This window comes from Acinonyx jubatus, chromosome B1, assembly GCF_027475565.1.
Source record: "Acinonyx jubatus isolate Ajub_Pintada_27869175 chromosome B1, VMU_Ajub_asm_v1.0, whole genome shotgun sequence".
Lineage (NCBI taxonomy): Eukaryota > Metazoa > Chordata > Mammalia > Carnivora > Felidae > Acinonyx > Acinonyx jubatus.
Genome location: NC_069382.1, coordinates 83,709,413 through 83,725,001, shown reverse-complemented (window position 1 = coordinate 83,725,001; position 15,589 = coordinate 83,709,413). Strand labels below are relative to the sequence as shown.

At 32.9% G+C, this 15,589-nt stretch overlaps 1 protein-coding gene across 2 annotated transcripts in view; it reads left to right on the top strand.

Moving 5' to 3' along the window:
• The window catches only part of ELMOD2 (ELMO domain containing 2), a 34,254-nt gene that overhangs the window by 4,973 nt on the left and 13,692 nt on the right, over positions 1-15,589 (top strand). The window contains exons 3-7 of one of the 2 annotated variants that reach the window (XM_015073619.3): positions 2,233-2,313; positions 7,950-8,047; positions 8,298-8,427; positions 11,201-11,334; positions 14,571-14,639. In XM_015073619.3, the coding sequence (XP_014929105.1) occupies positions 2,302-2,313; positions 7,950-8,047; positions 8,298-8,427; positions 11,201-11,334; positions 14,571-14,639 (443 nt within the window). In that variant the 5' untranslated portion in view covers positions 2,233-2,301. The remainder of the gene's footprint in view (positions 1-2,232; positions 2,314-7,949; positions 8,048-8,297; positions 8,428-11,200; positions 11,335-14,570; positions 14,640-15,589) is intronic. The other variant, XM_015073618.3, reaches the window with a different exon arrangement.

The following is a 15,589-nucleotide window of genomic DNA, read 5'->3' as shown; positions in this document are numbered from 1 at the left end:
TAAGTTGTTGGTTCTAAAAATTTATTTTTACCTTATACACCCATATGGTTCCTTCCATTAATTGAAACTTAGGATACAATTTCACAAAGTAACTATCAAAAATTGTGGAAGAACCTCAAGAGGAATTCTGAAACTAGCTGCTCAGTGTCACCGTGTGTAACTATTGTTACTATAACTGTAACAACAGTTTTGGTCACAGATTTTACTAATGGGATTTTATGTGTAGTAAAATTATGCCAAATTTATGTGGGACCATACATAAGATTTTACTTTTTAAGAACTCTAGTGCCTTGGCCGAATCTTTGACCAAAGATTTGAGCAGTGCCATATATTCAACATTCCACCAGGGTCTTTGCAATATACAAAAGAAATAAAAACCGGTGTTGAATATACTTATGAATAGGCAGTTTGTGAAAGTATAGATGAATAGAGGCTGAAGTGTTTGGGAACTTTAAGGTAGGGGTGATGAGTTAAAGAGCAGTACAATGTTTATTATTTTTTTATCTGATATACTGACTCTGAAAAGTCCTTTTGAAAAATAAACATTTGTATTGTTACAGTTTTATTATTAAAAAGTATAGATTGCTAATAGTGTTATGTAGGGCATACTAAAAAAAAGGATGGGTGGTGAACAAATGTAGTTACTGAATTATATATCACAGAAGCTTTGTTTTCTTGAAGTTTGAAATCTAAAATAAACTTGTCAATAAACAAATGGAGGAAGCCTCATCAATTTAAACATACCATTTCTGGTATGTATTGCATCTCACATATTTCCAATTACTTTGTAGGGTAAAATCAAATTCTGATTTTGTGATATTTCTACTAACCTGATCTACTTTTTTATGTACATGAGAAAAGTCTGAGTTCAAATCCTGATTTTATCACTTGCTAGTTGTTTGACTTTTGTGTAAGTTACTTATTTTCTCATTGTAAAAGGAGGTGTGAATGCCCAAGTGATTGTTTTAGGTTAGGAGATATTAATATGAAAGCAGTCTAAGAGAATGCCTAGTACAAGATAAGTATCCAACAGATAGTAATTATTGGTAATATTAATGGGATTAAACCAATATACACTACAAGATTTTGAGAACTTTAAAATATTCATGAAAGCTTCTTAGGTATTTAAATTCTCAACATTACTGATGATTGCTGTGGATAAAAGTGATTTTAATCTAAGGCCAGTTTCCTAAAGCAGTGATAGAATGGTCCTGTTGGGTTGTGAACTATTTCATAGTGGAAATTCTTTTCTTGACTGTTAAAAATTGAGTCTCATTTGCTGGTATTTTAGGCTAAGGACTACTTATTAATTATATATTAAGATTTATTAAACTTTGGGATTTATAAATGAAAATGGAAACTTTATTAGAATTTGAGGAATCTAATTCAGTATTCTGCTAGGAAGCATGGCTGCTGTGGAATGTATGGTAATGTTACAAAACTTCACTGTACTAATGCATATACAAGTATTTGAAATATTTGAAATTTAGGAAAAGAACACTTTGTCAATCTAATAGTGTTTTTAACTGGCTGCGTTTGTTTCAATTGCAGCTGCTGTCTTAGCTTTTAAATAATAATAATAACATTCTAGCTGTGGAATAATAAATTCGTTTTATGGCATCAGTTTAGTCGCCTGTGGGTCATTGTTATAGTGATGTGTATTTGCATATTTTTTGGTCTCTAATATTGCAAAAGCTAGACTTTAAGTACCCAACCTTTAAGTATATAACTACATAGGCATGGTGTTTCAAAAACGAAATGTTCACACACTGTGTATACAAACACAAATGTATGTATAATCTCCCCAAATTTGCTTGCATAGTGAAACTTACTGTTGATATTTGCTGCCTATGAATATGTGTTAATCATGTAATTTGTAATCTATCAAGGCAGGTATAATAAAAAAGACTATATTACTTTAATGTTCATTTAATGTTTTATAATAAAATCATATGTATAAGCATATATATCTTTTCTTACAAAATATATAAGTGATTCATATTTGTTGTTCTTATACTGTCACCCGCTTTTTCTTTAGTAAAAAGTAAATGATATTGGGAAAATAGTCTTTGGGTGCTTACATGGTTTGAGGTTAAAAAAGAAAATTTTAGAATTGCTGACCTCAGAAATTCTCTGAGTACTATATATTCCAGTATGGAATATACCTTCAAAATGGTGGGGTACATAAGAACTAGAAAACATTGTAATGTTTTATATTTATCCTCCATCCAGGCTGCTATTTTGTTTTTGATGGGGAAGCAGACCTACCAAAAAGGTAGAGAATAAGCCAGGGATTGACAGATGGATAAAAAAGTAAGACCCAATTAACTGAATATTGTTTCAAGAAATATACTCTAAACATAAAGACACAAATAGAAAACAAAAGGATACACCATGAAAACAATAAGCATAAAAAAGCTGTTGTGTCTTTGTTTCAGAAAATATAAACTTGGAATATTACCAGTGACTAAATACTTTTTTGTATTGATAAAAGGGTTAATTTATCAAGAAATACAACATATTAAGTGTATGCACTTATTAACAAAGCTGCCAAATACTTGAAGAAAAATTGACTCAAAGGGAGAAGTAGATGAATCAACAATTGTAGCTGGAAATACCTCTCAATACTTGATGGTACAAAAAGACAAAAAAAAAATCAGAAGGGATATTTACCATTTGAACAATACTTTTAATCATCTTGATCTAAATGACATTTATAGTCAACAAATGCAAATGCAAAATGCACATTCTCAAGTACACATGGAATATTTATATAGACACATCAATATGTGAGTCTTTAAGTCTCAATAAGTTTCAAAGGTTTGAACTTATACAGAGTATGTTTTCTGTCTCCCATAGTACTAACTTAGAAGTAAGAAAAGTATGACATCTAGAAAATTCCCAAGTATCTGGAAGATAACCCATGAAGTAGAAAAGAACTCACAAGGGAAATTAAAAAAAAAGAAACAAAACTGAACTCAGTGATAATGAAAACACAACATATCAAAATGTAGGGTGCACCTAAACAGCTTTTAAAGGCCTTAAATCAATGATCTATGCTTATGCCTTAAACCAGAAGAGAGCAAATTAAACCCAAAGTAAGGAAAAGAAAGGATATAATTAAAAGATAAAAAATTAATAAAATGGTAAACAGACAAAAGGAGGAAATAACACTCAAAAACTAATTCTTTGAAAAGATTTGATTCTTAGTAATATTAATAATCCTCTAGGAACATTGATCAAGAAAGAGAGGAAACCCAAATTACCAATATCAGGAATGATAGAGGAGACATCAAACTACAGTCATTAAAAGTATAAGGGGATGCTATGAATTTATCCCAATAAATTCTGTAGCTTAGATGAAAGGGACAAAGTCCTTGAAAAACAGAATTTATCAAAACTAACACAAAAAGAAATTTAAAAATATAAATAGCCATATACTTAACAAATGGAATTTATAATCTAAAAGTATTGCACTAAAAACTCTCCTTCACTAGTGAACTCTTATTAAACATTTAAGAAGAAATAATACCACTATTACATAAACTCCTAGAAAATCAAGTAGGAAGAAACATATTTTGTGAAGCCAGTATGACCCTGATACTAAAACCAGACAAGGACAGTATACTAAATAAAAATTACAAATCAATATCCTTCATGAATACAGCTGTAGAAATTCTTCATTAGCAAATTCATCCTGGTAATGCATAAAAAGGATATTACATCATGTTTGAGTTTTCAAAATCCATGAATATAATTCACCACATTAACAAAATAAATGAGAAAAATAAGATCATTTCAATAGATACTAAACTATTTTGACAGAACTCAATACCCATTTTTGATTAGAAAGCTAAACTAACTAGGAATAGGAGATTCTTCATCCTAATAAAGGCCATCTGTGAAAAACATGCAACTAACATGATACATAGTACTGGAATATTGAATGCTCCCACATCAAATGGGGAAAAAGCCCAGGATAGTTACTCTCTGATTTTATTCAGTATTGTGGAGGAGGTCCTAGGTAGTCCAGTAAGGAAAAGAAATCTAAAACATATGATTAAAGAGAAAGAAAGAAAACTGTCATTATTAACAGGTGGAAGAGTTTGTGAGTGCAAAGAACCCTAAGAAATCTACAAAAACTACTAGCATTATTAATAAATGAATTTAGCAATGTCTCAGGACACTGTGTTTCTATAAGTTAGCAACAAACTTTTGGAAAACAAAACAATACCACTTACAGTAGCATTTAGAAACAAAGTACTCGATAAATTTAATGAAAACTACACAAGACTGCACTAAAACTCGTTTTCCTAAGACGTTAAAAGCACAAAGATTACTCTAATCATCAATTGGAAAACTCAATATTGTTAAGATGTTAATTCCCAAATTGACCTGTGGATTCAGTGCAATTCCAGTCAAAATCCCAACAAGCTATTTTTGAAGAAAGTGACAACTCATTCTAAAGTTTATACAGCAATGTAAAGTTCCTAGTACACCCCAAGTAATCTAAAAAAACAAAGTTAGAGGACTTAAGCTACCTGAATGGAAAACTTTCTAGGCAAATAGATCAATATAACAGATGAGAAACCAGAAATAGACCACATGTAATTTTTTCTTAGAGGGAAAGAGTATGTGTATGTGCACATGCATAGGAGCAGGGGAAGGACAGAGGGAGAGGGAGAGGCAGAGAATCCCAAGCAGGCTCCATGCCCAGTGTGGAGCCTGTCACCAGGCTCTGTCTCCCAATGGTGAGATCATGACCTCAGACCAAATCAAGAGTTGGATGCTTAACCAGCAAACACCCAAGTGCCCCATAGACCACATGTCATTTTTAACAAGGATTCCAGAGCAATTCACTGAGAACAGGAAAGTGCAACAAATAGTGCTAGAACAATTGGATATCCAAATTGAGGAAAGTCGGGACTCAACTCCTATTTCCTACATGTGAAAATTAATTTGATACGTGCTTTACACCTGTGTTTAAAATTTTAAAGCTTCTCAAAATATTGGAGAATATCTACCACCATGGGTTAAGCAAAGATTTCTGTTAGAGAAGATAGAGTGCTACCATTTAAGAAAAAGTTGAAAAATTAGGCTTTATCAAAATAAAAACTGCTTATCAAAGACATCTTTTAAAAATGAATTGGCAAAAAAAAAATTGGTAGGCAAGCAGCATACTGAGAAGATATTTGGTTAGCACATATATTTGGTTAGAGACTTGTATCTAGTAAAGTACTTTGAGATCTCTAATAAAAAGACAACACAATTTTAAAAAGGGGAAAAGCCTTGAATAGTCACTTCATAAAGGAAAGAGATGCGAGATGCATATGCGTGTATACACACATATACATGTATATATATATATATACATACGTACATATACATGACATGGAACATATATTCATATATATGTACCTATAAAAGTATATATAAATAAAAATGGCCAAAAAGCACTTCTAAAAGTTCTCTACATTATTAGCAGGGAAATGCAAATTAAAAGCACAATAAGGGGACGCTACATGCACACTAGGATAGGATGATGAAATTTCCTAAATGAAATGGGCTGACAGCACCAAATGTCGGTGAGCACCTATGGGAGTATAAAATGCTACCATTACTATGGAAAATGGTTTTGGCAGTTTCTTCAAAGTTAAACATATCCTGTGTCTTAGCAGTTCCACTCTTAGGTGTGTAAGAGAAATGAAAACCTGTATTTACAAAAAGATAATAAAGGATCTTTATGGCGACTTTATTGAGAATCATCTAAAACTAGAAACCGTGCAAATACCCATCACAAGAATGAATAAGCAAATTAAGATCTATTCATAAAATAGAATATTACTTGACAGTTAAACAAATTACTGTTAAAAGCAAGAATGTGAATGAATCCTAGGAACATTGAAAGAAGCCAGACAGAAAAGAGTACCTACTTTCTGATTTGATTTATGTGTACACTACAAAGTTATGATGATAGAAATCAGGGTAGTGGTTGCTTCTTAAAAGAACAGTTGATTGAGAAAGGGGCATGAGGGAACTTTCTGGGGTTATGGAAATGTTCTACATCTTGATAGGGATGTGTAATACTTGGTTATGTGCATTTGTCAAAATTGATCAAATTGAGTAACATCTGTTCCTTTCACTGGATCTGTAATATACCTCAATTTTTTTTTTAAAAAGTCAGTCTGCAGGAAAAAGTATTTGCTAAGAGACTAGACATTGTTTCTAATATGAACTCTAAGTTTATGTAGGGCTTTAGCAAGTTCAGTCACTCATTCATTCATAATGTAAGAGTAAATAAGAGAGACAAAGCCCGTTGGCAAATATATAAAATAAAAGTAAACAAATATGGTGTAGTCAGTGCTCTGTCACTGAGGTATGAGCATAAAAGGAAGGAGCTAACTCCAGGGCCAAGGAAGGCTTCACAAAAGGAGGTGATATTTGATTAGGTTTGTCATGTTTTAGGAGGCAAAAGGCTTCTATCCATGGTAAAGGTAGCCCTTTCATTAGTCCTGAGTTTTAAGCTTAAGTTTTAAGTTTTAAGATATTTCCTGTAGGCATATTACCTCAGCATTTGACCAACTAGACCTTGTTGACCATATGTGTATCTTTACTGTCAGTCTTTGATCATTTTCCTTCTCATTTTTTAATTTACTTTGGGGAGTCTTCTTTTTCTTCCCTTTTCTTGCTTTTAAATAATAGTATGCATTGCTGTACTTATCTTTTACTGAAACAGTTGCTTTCCCACAGGTTTTTATCTGTTAAATATCTCCATTTAACAATTACTTGTCACTTATCTTTTACATGCAGGATACGAAAAGATGAACTAGATACAATCTCTGTCCTCAAAGAATTTTCTACTTAATATATAAAAATAACTATAATATAGAAAGTAGAATATATCATAGAAAGGTTATAGATAAATTATTATGGGGATTCAAAGAGAGGAGAGGTTAATTCCACTTGAATAGAATCAGTGAAGGCTTCTTTGACCTGGTATGTGAGCTAACTTAAAAATGGGAAGTATTGATATGTTATTGATTGGGAAAGAGCATTCCAGAAGAAAGGCCCAGGATATGCAGAGGTGTAACTCCAGGTATGATGAGAATATTTTGCCTGGAGTTATAAGGGATACCAGAGAGGATTTTGATGGTAGTTTACAGAGGGATAAGAGTTAAAGAAACTTTTTAAGGGTAAGAAAGACCTGAACTTGTTTGATTGTTGAAAGAAGGATCCAGTGGACATTTATAGGACATATTATGTAAGAAATCTGCTTTATATGCATAGAAAAAAGACTAAGTATATGTTACCATGGGCTATGTCTGGGGGGTCAGTAATTGCAAGAATATTTGAGTTCTTTCTGCACTTCTGCATTCAAGTTTTTTAACTTTTTTTTTTTAAATATTTATTTATTTTTGAGAGAGAGTCAGAGAACGAGTAGGGGAGGAGCAGAGAGAGGGAGACAGAATCCAAAGCAGGCTCCAGACTCTTAGCTGTCAGCACAGAGCCCACTGTGGGGCTCGAACTCACAAGCTGTGAGATCATGACCTGAGCCGAAGTCAGAAGCTTAACCGACTGATCCACCCAGATGCCCCCAATTTTTTTTAACTTCTGCATTAAAATTTTTGTATACATGTTTTTGTTATGTAATTTAAAAAAAATTATATATCTGCTTCATGCACCCACTGTGGTGGTAGCTCATTTGCTAAGAACTTAACCAGTTGAGAACCTATTGATTCCAGTTGAAGAAGCCTTTATCTGATACATCATGCTGCTTCTCTTTTATATTTGTTTGTATGTATGTATGTATGATTTTAGCCCTAGTGAAGCAAATTTGGTTTATTTTGCATTTTAATATATGCATTGTAAAGACTAAATGCCCCCAAAACTTACTGTTGTGTTTCAACTATAAGGGATTTTCCTCATTCAGCTTTCTTTCACATAAACAGGTTTTGCAGAAAGCAACACTTGTTGTTCAGAGTGAAGTAGACAAATGTGTAGAAGATATAATGAAGGAAAAGAATATTAACCCTGAGAAGGATGCCAGGTATGCTGTCTTTACAGTATTCTCTTTTATTATACACGTGTATGGTGAGGTGTGGAGATCACATGCACAGTTAGTTATAAAATACTGGAGCTGAAGGATTTGTAGAGATCATCCATTTCAACCATTTCACTTCACTAGATGAGGAATTGAGGAGATGCTTTCTAAATAGACATATGAACGACAAGCTACGGAAGACATTATTGTGATAAGAAGATGTGATTTTTAAAAATAATAATTTTATCGTTTTCAGTTTTAAAATCTGCATGAAGGCATGCTTACTGCAGATATCCGGTTATAAACAGCTCTATTTGGATGTAGAGAGTGTGAGGAAAAGGCCATATGATTCTGATAACCTCCAACATGAAAAGCTGCTTCTCAAGGTAAAATTTTGTTTTCAGTATTTGGAGTTATTGGACACTGGAAAAATAAATTGGGCTTGAGCTAGTAAGGTCTGTGTGCAAATTCTAGAGGCTTATACAGTCATCCAATTTCTTTGCCCCTTTTGTTGGCAAAAGATTTTGAGTTAACTATTTTTATAATATTCTGATAAGCCTCTTTAAAATATATTCACATAAATTTTAATGTTTTTAATTCTGAAATAAAAGATAAACTTATTAAGGGAGATATCTTTTTAACTGATAAGTATGAGTCCATAAGCTTCAGATGTTCCCTCTACTTTTTGTATAAATCGCTCATTTAAGTTAGGCATTTTTTTTAGCTTACTTTCTTTTTTTTTTTTTTTTAATTTTTTTTTCAACGTTTTTATTTATTTTTGGGATAGAGAGAGACAGAGCATGAACGGGGGAGGGGCAGAGAGAGAGGGAGACACAGAATCGGAAACAGGCTCCAGGCTCTGAGCCATCAGCCCAGAGCCCAACGCGGGGCTCGAACTCACAGACTGCGAGATCGTGACCTGGCTGAAGTCGGACGCTTAACCGACTGCGCCACCCAGGCGCCCCTTTAGCTTACTTTCAAATTGTGAACATAGATGTCCCATTTCATATTATTATGTCAATATTTTAGGACTTATGGAATGTGAATTGCCAAATAATGCCACCACAGATTTAAAAGTTAATAAAGTAATAAAATTTACTTTGAATTTTCCTATTTCTTATTTCTAAAGTATAAATACGTGAGGCTGGTGAGAGGCCAAAATTAGAGATTAGTATACCCGGAATAAGCTTTCCAGATCATCTGGTCTAGCATCTTCATTTTAGGTTTAGGAATGAGGATTCTAAGGCCCAAAGAAGATAAAGTAATTTGCTTTAGGGCCAATTTTATTTTTAATGGTTAAAGTCAAAGAAAATAGCACATTGTACTTGGAGTTAGGAGTTTGTTATACATAAAAATGCTGTAGAAAGAGGCATTAGTAGTATCTAAGTAACAGTAAGAGACAAGTTAAAAAAAAAAAAAACCCTGTTTTTCAAAAAGAGTATAAATACATACTTCACTTAATTTTAAAATTAAAAATAAAACTTGATTTTGTCAAATGAGGATGATGAAAATACGTATCTCAAAGGGCTGTTAGTGTAGACTGAATTTGTATATTTAAAGTTATAGAAAAAAAATTTAAAAAACACAAAGTTTTAGAATTGTGCTGGGCACTCACTGTGGCTTGCCCTCTGTTTATATCCTCATTGTAATCATTATTCCCTTAACTTCTGACTCTTTTTACATAATACCTTCCCTTTAGAAGGGGTAAGATGTAAATCCAGGCATTTTAGTCAAGGGAATTTTTATCTTAGTGATTCATCATGAAACCCAGTTTTAAAGGTAAAAAGCCAGTTGCTGGCAGTGAACCACCCAGCCATTGCACAGACTCAGCAGTCTCTGTGGGTAAAGTAGGTACGTGTTTCTGTAAGTGTAGTTTAAGGCCCACCTTCACTAGAGTTAACCAGTGTCTTAATATTTAGAATTGAAGGTTCTACTTTTGCCCTATGAAATCAGAATCACCAGAGATGGAACCCAGCAGTTTGATATTTGTGCATTTTATTTTACTTTATTTTATTAATTTTTTTAAGTTTATTCATTTTGAGAGGGACAGAGAGAGTAAGTGGGAGAGGGGCAGAAAGAGAGGGAGAGAGAGAATCCTAAGCAGGCTCTGCACTGTCAGCACAGAACCTGATGTGGGGCTCAAACTCACGAAATGGGAGACCATGACCTGAGCCGAAACCAAGAGTTGGACACTTAACCAACTGAGCCACCCATCATCAAACCCCTTGCCAAACTCATGGAGAGATGCCAATATGTTAGTAAAAAGAGAAGAGACCAGGTAAAATCTAATGTAATGCCTGGATTCACTTCAGGGCCAGGGTCTTGACCCTGTCTTAAAGTCACAAGTCTTCACATTTTATTTTAGGTGACAGGATACTCCTTTCATTAGGAGTCCTTTACTCAACAATGCCTGAAATGGTAGTGAAATGGAAAAAAATGCAGGTATTTCTGTTCTGCAAATATTCACAAACTTTTTAATAATTTTTATAAGTCTGTTTTCTTTGATGACTTTTGTGGTATTGAATTTAGAAAAGGATTAAATTTTTTCAACTTTATTTTGCTTTGGTTAGTTTGTTGCTAATATTTGATTTCTGTTCTTAAATCCTCAGTCTTAAGGAACATATTTACTTGAAACCAAACCATATTATATTTTTCTTTTAAAATTATGAAAATTTGTAAAATAATGATCATATGGATTGAAATACTAGCAGTCTTACTTCTTCATGATTCCCTCCCTGTCTCCCTTCTGATTAGGGACTAATCACTCACCATTAGAGTGGAGCCTACTTAAGTATTTAGTGTTTGAGGCAAGGACCAAGTACCTAACAGTGTTTTTCTTAAGGAGGCAGTTTACCAATGCTGGTATATATGTATTACTTAGTAAATAAAGATACTTCACTGTTTTAGATATCTGTATACTTGACACTTTTTCAAAGTCTGCTGTTCTTTATATCAGTCTTTTAAGGTAAGTACGCTGCATTTTTTAGGATAATTGTAATGTTCTCTTAAGTATAGTTTTTGTTGAACCTATAATTTGTCTACAAAAGCTATTTAACATTGAAAGCATTTGACCTAACTCATATTAGCTATGAGAAGAAAAATGTCTTGGTAAATTAAGAACATCACTATTATTTGTAATATGGAAGCATGTTTGTACAGCTTTGGAATCTTCTAATGCCCACGAAAAAGTTGAAGGCTAGAATCTCCAAGCAGTGGGCTGACATTGGTTTCCAGGGTGATGATCCCAAAACAGACTTCAGAGGCATGGGCGTACTTGGATTAATCAATCTCGTGTAAGTGAAAATAAACTTTTTTTTCTTCTCTAAGTGAAATTACATGGAACCTCCAATATTATTTAATTCTAATAATTGACCTAGTTGTTTCACACTTTCTCTGAATTTGAATAGCTACACTGCTAGAAGTATTTACTGATGTGCTGGCAACAATATGAAAACATGGGAAAGATTTTCTGTGTGTATGATTTCTTTGCTTACTAATATCTTTCTTCTTCCTTTCTCTCCCTGGCCTCCTTTCTGATACCTCTTAAGTAATTATATACACTCTTTTCTTACTCTTTTTATCTTCTTGCCTCTTCTCTCTTGATTCTCTAATTCCATTTTGGGAAATACAACTCGATAAGATAATAAAGTGTCTTCACACTTATTCTTCACCATCTGTAACAAGTGATCCAAAGCCCTGACTTTTCAGAGCCTATATGAACTCTCTCTTTTTGTTTTTTTCTCCTTTAATAGTTACACTTGGGCACGTACATGAAATTCCAAAATATGTGATTAAAGTCAGAATTGATGGCAAAACTATTCTAGAAAATAAACTGAAAGATTAATATGGATGTGGATATGCAAATTAAAAGATTCTAGTGTTTGGGTCTCTCCTCGAATTGTGTTTTATAGACTATAAAGTGCCTAGAATGGGAAATGTAACCAGTAGCAAAGTTTGGATGGTTGTCACTGTGAAAAAATTATTCCTAAAACTGTGCTCGATTGTTAATATTGAGAAAAAATGACTAGATTTGTATGGATAAAGCTATTTTTGGGGAAAACAGACACAGGAGGGTTTTGATATCTCCAGTTTTTTTTTCCAGTTACAAAAGTATTTAATTTTCTGTAATATCTAAATTTTATAAGTATAAAGATTCCCTGTAAGTACAACTGCCAAAGATGTAACATAATATAAAAATAATAATTACAAAAAGTGAGATTGCCAGTTTTCTACTTCGATAAACAAACTTCCAGTTGGAATTGAAGTAGAATAAATGCAGTTTGTTTCCACTTGGAAGAATTATAAAATATTTTAAAATTCATTGTTTTTCAGAACACATGGATTCTTTGTTCTTAACCTTTAAAAACCATCTTTTTTCTTGGTACTTGTAAATTACACAGATACTTGAGCCTCAGTTAGCTGAACACTATTCTGATGTTTCTTTTCTTTTTATGAGTAACATTGCTTCTTGCTCTTTTCCTAAGAAATCAAGATTTTTCAGCATTTGCCAGGGGGGCACTTAATTTAACTTAACATTGAAATAAGTTGGTAGGATTTGATTCAAGACTGTAGTAAGGGATTCCAATAGACCTTTAAATGATTTACAGACACTTTTATGTGGAGCTAATATTACTAATTTGAAAAATGACCAAGACGCACATATGTTAATAGTTATTTGATTGCCAATGATGTGCTAGTGATGGTTGAAAACAGAAAAAATCAGAGCTGATTCCTCTACAGTTATGTTTGTTGTTCTGTGTAAGGAGCTATGAGTCTTCGGGGTCAAAGTAGCAATACAGTCAACAAGCAGGCGAGCTGTTCAAATATCCACATGTAATTTATTTTTTATCTTTCTCTGCCTTCGTTATCTAATCTCTTGAGATATTTTGTTGCTTTGAAATATAGCTGGTAGTTTGATAATAATGACTTAGGTTGAATGAGTGTTGAGGCAGGTGTAGAAGAAGAAAGGATACTGTACAGAAAATGAATTCAAGAGAGACTGAAGAATTCAAGAAGAAATCTGAATAGAGGAGCAAATAGGAGCAGGTGACTAGAAGAACATACAAATTAAAGCCAAAACTGTATGTAGGAACAGAGAAAAGTTAGGAAGGAAGGAGAAGGATGGAAGGCAGGCAGGCAAGCAGGTGAGAGGGAAGGAGGATAGGAAGGAGGGAGGGAATTCAGTGCAGATTATTGTAAGGAATAGTTTTCCTTATTGCACAGATGTTCCTTTTTCTTAGATGCTGTTAAGATAGGGGTTGACTATAAGTTCATCAAGGAAATTAAATACTGTTCTGTGTTACAGATTGAGTATTTTAAGAGTAACTTGATTATTGAAATAATAATGTAATACTGAATTATATTAGTATCATGTATGAAAATGAAATATAAATAGTTTAGTAAAGGCATCCTTAGAGCCAACCTAGGGATAAAGAAGAAAAATGAGAGTATGTAAGGAAAGATTGCACTAAAACCGAACTTTTCCTTTTTGGGGAATTATAGATCCCTTTGAGAATCTGATGAAAGTTTTGTATATTCTCTCCCCAGAAAATGTATACTCAGAAAAATCATGCATAATTTAAGGTGGTTCATGGATACACCTTCATTCATGAATGATCCTTCATTCACAGACTTCTGAGTTAACAACTCTTGTTTTTTAATGGGTTGAATGTTAGAGCCAGTAAAGAAAAATGGAAATCTATATTATTAATCTATAGAAGGAAAATCGGAAAATTTGGTTAGAAATTTCTGTACTTTATGAAAATCTCAATGATTATGCCCTCTAAAATTTAAATGAGCCATGGAAATCCACTTTTAATTCTACTTCTTATCCTCATATAAGTATATATGTATATGTGTATGAGTACTAGTGCGTCATGAGGTGATCCAGAAGGTTGAACAGAAGACTAGTCCCTAGCGTTAAGAACTCAAAGAAGTTTCATTACTATAAGCCAACAGGATGTATGAGCCTACAAACAGATAGCTTTATGTATTTCTCTGTGGTACCTGCTAATACTTCTGTTTTATGGCCAGCATTTTAGTTATACCACTGACCAAGGAGGATATTTTTAGTGCAGAAGAAAGGCTATTGACCTTCTTCTGTTTGCACGGAAAACACCATTACACAATACTGACCTAAGCTGCAATAGAAGAAATAAGCCAAGGTGAAAGGATGATGTCCCAACAGGCACACATGGACTATTTTATAGAAAATTTAAAGTCACAACAAACAAACAAGAAGAACTCTAGATCTGTTTTAAAGATAGATAGAACGCCTCTTGTTAAATCATTTGTTTGCTTAAGTACTTTAAAGCCTTGCCAAGGGCCCATGCCCTGTACTAACAGGATAGGCCTGATAGCTCAGAATTAAATTTTGACTCAGAAGCATTTCCGAGTCCCTGAAATGATTTAAGATGGAGATTGGGATGATTGTGGCAGTATTATCGTCTTAACAGTAGTTTTTAAAATTTCTCCTGGATATCTTCAATTTGAATGATGTATTTTATTATTTTTCCTAAACTTCTTAAAGGTATTTCAGTGAAAACTATACCAATGAAGCTCACCAGATTCTTTCCCGTTCAAATCATCCAAAATTAGGGTAAGCTGGATAGATCAAAGCAACTATAAATTCTTGAATGTTAAAGTGTTGATGAGATTATCTGGATTTGAAAGTATTTCATGGTATTTTAAAAAATGAGATTATTTTTAATAAGGACTTTATAAAGGATATTGCATGATACATTATTTTAAAAGTTAAGTGGATCATAAATCAGTTTTGTATTCAGTATATTTTTGTCACAAGATATAGTTTGTCTATAAAATGGAGGTAAGGAACTTTAAGAAAGTTTCTTGAGGAATAGATTTGAAAATAGGAATAGGAAATAGCTTTGAAATAGAAATAGGAAAATGAAAAATAGCTTTGAAAATTGTGAAGTGAAATGCAAATGAGGCCCTATTATTAGCTTTGTCATTATTATTTTATTCTTATATTCCAATGAGACCTATCTTTGAAAAAATGTTATTAAAATATTACATTATAAAAATAAAGACTCTGATAATGGAGAAAATGTCAGGTTACCCAGTGTGTGTTAGAAGTCAATGAGAGTGTATGTAGTACTCTTTTTAATTTTTTTAAGGATTTTGGTTTTTGGTATTTGTGTGACCAAAGCTTCATATTTATTTATTTATTCATTTATAGCTTTACATATATGTGTGTGTATATACATACATGCACACATATGCGTGTATATACACACACACAAACATATATATTGGATTTTTTTTTCAGATTTTTATTTAAATTCTAGTTAGTTAAGATAGTGTAATATTGGTTTCAGGAGTAGAATTTAGTAACTCATCACTTACATATAGCATCCTGTGCTCATCACAAGTGCCCTTCTTAATACCCATCACTCACCTAGCCCATTCCCTACTCACCTCCCTTTATCAGCCCTCAGTTCTCTATAGTTAAGACTCTCTTATGGTTTTCTTCTCTCTCTTTTTCCTTACCCTATGTTCATCTGTTTCGTTTCTTAAATTCCACATGAG